This window comes from Cottoperca gobio, chromosome 24 (genome assembly GCF_900634415.1).
Source record: "Cottoperca gobio chromosome 24, fCotGob3.1, whole genome shotgun sequence".
NCBI lineage: Eukaryota > Metazoa > Chordata > Actinopteri > Perciformes > Bovichtidae > Cottoperca > Cottoperca gobio.
Genome location: NC_041378.1, coordinates 22,057,316 through 22,062,801, shown reverse-complemented (window position 1 = coordinate 22,062,801; position 5,486 = coordinate 22,057,316). Strand labels below are relative to the sequence as shown.

The following is a 5,486-nucleotide window of genomic DNA, read 5'->3' as shown; positions in this document are numbered from 1 at the left end:
ACACAGATACACCTACCTCCTGGAGAGTGTTCTTGATCTGGCCAACTGTTGTGAAGGGCTTTTTCTTCACCAGGAGAAGAATTCTTCTGTCATCCACCACAGTCGTCTTCCATGGTCTTCAAGATCTTTTGGTGTTGCTGAGCTCACCAGTGCGTTCTTTGTACCAAACAGTTGATTTGGCAACACCTAATGTTTTTGCTATTTCTCTGATGGGTTTGTTTTGATGGTTCAGCCTAATGATGGCTTGCTTCACTGATAGTGATAGCTCTTTAGACTTCAGCTTAAGACAAAAACCACTGACGATTGATTGTATTCTGTGAGTGAATCATGTAGTTCTATGTACAAACCCCAATTCCAATGAAGTCGGGACGTTGTGTAAAACGTAAATAAAAACGCAATACAATGATTTGCAAATCCTTTTCGACCTATATTCAATTTAATACATTACAAAGACAAGATATTTAATGTTTAAACTGATAAAATTTATGCTTTTTTGCAAATATTCACTCATTTTGAATTTAATGCCTGCAACACGTTCCAGAAAAGCTGGGACAGGCGCAGCAAACGATTGTTGAGGAAATGAAAGTTGAGGAATGCTCAAAAAACACCTGTTTAGAGCATTCCACAGGTGAACAGGTTAATAGGAAACAGGGAGTGTCATGATTGGGTATAAAAGGAGCACCCCGAAAGGATGGAGTGAGGTTCACCACTTTGTGAACAGCTGCGTGAGCAAATAGTCCAACAGTTTAAGAACAACGTTTCTCAACGTACAATTGCAAGTAATTTAGGGATTTTATCATCTACAGTCCATAATATTATCAAAGGATTCAGAGAATCCGGAGAAATCTCTGCATGTAAGCGGCAAGGCTGAAAACAACTTTGAATGCCCGTGACCTTCGATCCCTCAGGCGGCACTGCATTACCATGCAAAGCGAAAGCCATATATCAACAACATCCAGAACCGTCGCCGCTGGCTTCTCTGGGCCCGAGCTCATCTGAGATGGACTGAAGCAAAGTGGAAAAGTGTGCTGTGGTCTGATGAGTCCACATTTCAAATTGCTTTTGGAAATCATGGACGTCGTGAGGAAAAGGACCATCCAGATTGTTATCAGTGCTAAGTTCCCAGCTTTTCTGGAACATGTTGCAGGCATCAAATTCAAAATGAGTGAATATTTGCAAAACAACATGAAGTTTATCAGTTTGAACATTAAATCTCTTGTCTTTGTAGTGTATTCAATTGAATATAGGTCGAAAAGGATTTGCAAATTATTGTATTGTGTTTTTATTTACGGTTTAGACAACGTCCCAACTTCATTGGAATTGGTTTGTACATTTTAAATCTAAAAGGTACCCGTTAACTACGTATGTTGCATGTGCTGGAGTGAAAAGTACAATATAATAATACTGTTACCACAACGTTGAAAGCACACTATTGTACTTTATAAGCAAGCAAGTTGAACACTTTGTACGTGGCTGTGTATTGACTTCTCAGTTGGTGCTATTTTTAGTGTACTGTTAAAGTGTCATGGTGAAACTAACCTCAGGGCATTATAGGACCATGCACTGGATCAATGGCTTCATACTGGAGTCCTTGTTTGCAACAGAATTGAAATAGTGTCAGTGGGGTCTCATCTGTCTCCAAGGGAGGACAAATGAGCCCCGATGTCTCCAGGAATGAGTCTGCTGTTTTATACTGGCTTTATGCTGAAGCACGTGAGACAAGGACCTTAGAAAACATGTAAGTAAAACCATTCTTATTGGATTCTTACTTTCCATTTGAAGAAAAAGCCTACAAACTACTTGTGTTTCTTTATTCATTGACAGATAATCATAATGTGACAGAAGATGGGGGATTGGAACTTATTAGGGAGTATATTAGAAGAAGTCCATGTTCATTCCACCATTGTGGGGAAGATCTGGCTCACCATCCTCTTCATTTTCCGCATGCTTGTCCTCGGCGTTGCAGCTGAGGATGTCTGGGATGACGAGCAGAGTGAGTTTGTTTGCAACACAGAGCAACCCGGCTGCAAGAACGTCTGCTATGACCAGGCTTTCCCCATCTCTCTTATCCGCTACTGGGTGCTGCAGATCATCTTCGTGTCCTCTCCGTCTCTGGTCTACATGGGGCATGCCTTGTACCGTTTGAGGACCCTTGAGAAGGAGAGGCACAGGAAGAAAGCCTGTCTGAAAGCTGAGCTTGAGGGGACAGACCCCGTCCAACAGGAGGAACATAAGAGAATTGAGCGAGAACTCAAGAAAGTAGATGAGCAGAAGAAAGTAAGGAAAGCTCCCCTAAGAGGTTCATTGCTGCGCACATATGTTTTCCATATCTTAACCAGATCTGTGGTGGAGGTGGGTTTCATTATCGGTCAGTGTGCTCTGTACGGCATTGGACTGTCTCCTTTGTACAAATGTGAGAGGCTGCCTTGCCCCAACAGTGTTGATTGTTTTGTGTCACGGCCAACAGAGAAGAACATTTTCATGGTTTTCATGCTGGTTATTGCTGGAGTTTCTTTATTCCTCAACCTTCTGGAGATTTTCCACCTAGGGGTGAAGAAGATCAAACAAAGCTTGTATGGATACAAATATGGAGACGATGAGAGCGTGTGCAGGTCAAAGAAAAACTCCATGATGCAGCAGGCTTTTGTGCTCACTAACTCCTCTCCACAGAGGTTGATGCAGCTCACACAGATGCCCTGTTCTGTTGTGTCTGATACTCATAGGGAGACTCTGAACAACAGGAAGCCCTCATGCAGCAGTGACGAGTCAAATGAAGCTCACGGCTCGGGCCGGCCGCAGTACGCAGGACCTCGACCCACACTGATGGCCAGCCACATGGAGATCCCAGCTGCTCTGAGGATCCCGCAGAGGAAGCAGAGCAGAGTGAGTGTTTGTAAGGAGCTCAGCGACATGAGTGACTCTCCAGAGAGCGACCACTACCCCACAGCCAGGAAGTGCAGTTTTATGTCCCGAGAACTGTCGGAGGAAATGTTGGCCACTTCATCTGACAGCACGGATTCTCAGAGTGGAACAGACGTCGAGGCCCAGCACCTCAACCAGGGAGAGAGTCCAGCGGTGACCCCGCCGCCTCCAGCAGGCGGGAGGAGGATGTCTATGGTGAGAACAAACAATGGTCATTATGTTTTATCCGGAGCCCCCTAAAGCAACTAATGTCTGAAGTATAATTAAATATATTAATGAAGCAGTACAGTCAGAAGTAAAATGTCACTTGACAGCAGACTACCTACAAATATATGTTTCACTTATGGAAGATTCAAAATGCCTAAATAAAAGCAAATCAAACAAAGGAAATAAAATGTCATATTACATATTGTATTTGCTTTTTATGTATGGCTGCCATCAGCTTGTGTCAGTGACACTAAGCAGTGAGAGTTGATTGTTTTTCATATTGGCCTGGACGGCTCCCTTTCAAATGAGGAAAAGCTTTGTTATACCTCCTCATGAAAAATAATGTCAGTGCTTTGCTTTTAGTATTGGCAGGTCTTTGCTACCCTCTGCTGGACAGCACTAACATATAATGCACCTCTTCACTTTGCTTTTTGTCGAGTAATTTGTAAATCTATGTCACAATAAATAACTGCATTCAGTTATTTGAGGCAGAGGCTAAATATCACCGCTTTTAACATGTTTAACAGTGAAGTCATACATAAAAAGGAAATACATATAACAATGTTTATTGGACTCCATTGTATTTCATTTCTTTGATGTATTTTTATTTAGAGATTATAAAACTTCTGTACTCATTGAAAGTTATTTGTCTGTTTGATGGAGGCTGTGGTTAGACGTGTGCTCTGTTGCACCTGTAACCACAACCACCGGTGATGTCATGGGGTTTGACACACCCTGGAGCACATTTCTACATCACCGCAGCAGGGTGAGAACTTATTCAACTGGACGTCAGAGAAAGAACTGTGTTTGTGTCTGTGACCATGCATTATCCAACCATCTTTTCTTTCTTTTAGAACATGATTCTGGAGCTGTCTTCGATCATGAAAAAGTGATCTGAAAATCAGCGTTCTGTGACCCAGCTAGAGGCGTGTGGAAGTTGAAAAGCAACCGAGGGATCCGTATCCCAAAGGGAATCTCATCCCGTCTCTCACTGTAACTTCATGTTTTCACAGTATGTCTATAAAGTATATATTGTGCATGAACAAGAGCTTCAGTTCCAATATGTTATTATGCCATTCCACAGACAAAAGGTGCTTAATAATCTGCTTCATCTACTATACAAAAGATATCTCCAACATCTGATTACTTTTATATTGATGTTTTGCATTTAACTTGCTAAATCAAATATAATCATAATTATATTTGGCTGAAAGCATACTGTATGTGCCTGTAGCAAAGATTGTTTATTTGACTGAAGATTGCAATTAAAGATTGTGACATTGGCAACCGCTAAAAAGATGAGGGAACTCTCCCGTCAAGAGTTTATGGTTTATCATACAGAATGAGCTGGAGGAAAAAGGGCTCTTCAAATTCCCCATTTTGAGTCGGCAAGTATTTCTTATGAATACATTTGACAAATTTAATATTTTATTGTGAATCTTTATGATGTTCTATCGTGTTTTTTTTTCTTTTATTAAACATTTTCCCTCTTCAGCAGGACTGGCCTGTTTTGTCTGAGTGGTATGTTGCTCAGTGAAACTCACAGTGTGTGATCAGTTGGTCTGCCCAAAGCTCTGTCCTGTGGATATTCATGGTCTGATAGTGATAATAACTAGTGATGGCGAGATGAAGCTTCATGAAGCATTGAAGCTTTCCATCCAATTGGTTTGCACATGTGCCAAAGCTTCATGGTGCTTCATTTGCTCTACTGCGCCATCAAGTTGACAATAAATGTAAGACCGGCAGAGTGATTATAATGGCATGGCTTAGGTGTGTGAAGCACTGAACCACTTCAGCCAATTGCTTCGAAAATGGGTTCATTACTCGAAGCTTCTGACGAAGTGCAAGGCTGCAGTGGATGTAAAGTATCTTTGCCCTGAAGATTCTTTGACGCACACACATAAGACTGAATATAATGTTCTATTTAAAAATAAAGATTGATGTTATTATGTGTTAATGAGAAGAGAGTGCCTGGAAGAAACGAGGCAGTGCCAGTGAATAATATTTATTGATATTGAATTATCTATAATATGGTGTCTGTCAATGGCAGGGTCAGAAGGAAAAGTGGAAACTAATTGGGAGAGGGTTGTTATATGAATATGCTTGTGTTACTTGATTTGTGACTTTACTTATGTTACTAGGGACAACGTTTTTATTCATTCTGGTTCAGGCGGTTTCTCTTCTTTGAGATGATTTCTCTTGCTTTAGAAAACACCCTTTCACAGGGCACAGATGAAGCTGGGGTACAGAGAAACACAACAGCAAGTTTGTACAAGTTGGGATATACATTTCTCTGTTCTTCCCAATACTGCAGGGGGTTCTCCAATCTGCCCATATTTGGTTCAGCCAGGTATTTT

The 5,486-nt window shown here is 41.4% G+C and overlaps 1 protein-coding gene across 1 annotated transcript; it reads left to right on the top strand.

Annotated features, from left to right (window-relative positions):
* Positions 1 to 1,845: 1,845 nt before the first annotated feature.
* On the top strand, positions 1,846 to 4,022 carry gja10b (gap junction protein alpha 10 b). Its single transcript, XM_029425268.1, has 2 exons — positions 1,846 to 3,117; positions 3,984 to 4,022. Exons 1-2 carry the CDS (start codon positions 1,846 to 1,848, stop codon positions 4,020 to 4,022), a joined length of 1,311 nt encoding a protein of 436 aa, XP_029281128.1.
* The last annotated feature ends 1,464 nt before the right edge of the window (positions 4,023 to 5,486 follow it).

Coding starts and splice junctions, on each gene's coding strand:
- gja10b (XM_029425268.1), top strand. CDS start 1,846: ATGGGGGATTGGAACTTATTAGGGAGTATATTAGAAGAAGTCCATGTT. Junction 3,118..3,983: donor GCGGGAGGAGGATGTCTATG/GTGAGAACAAAC, acceptor TCTTTCTTTTAG/AACATGATTCTGGAGCTGTC.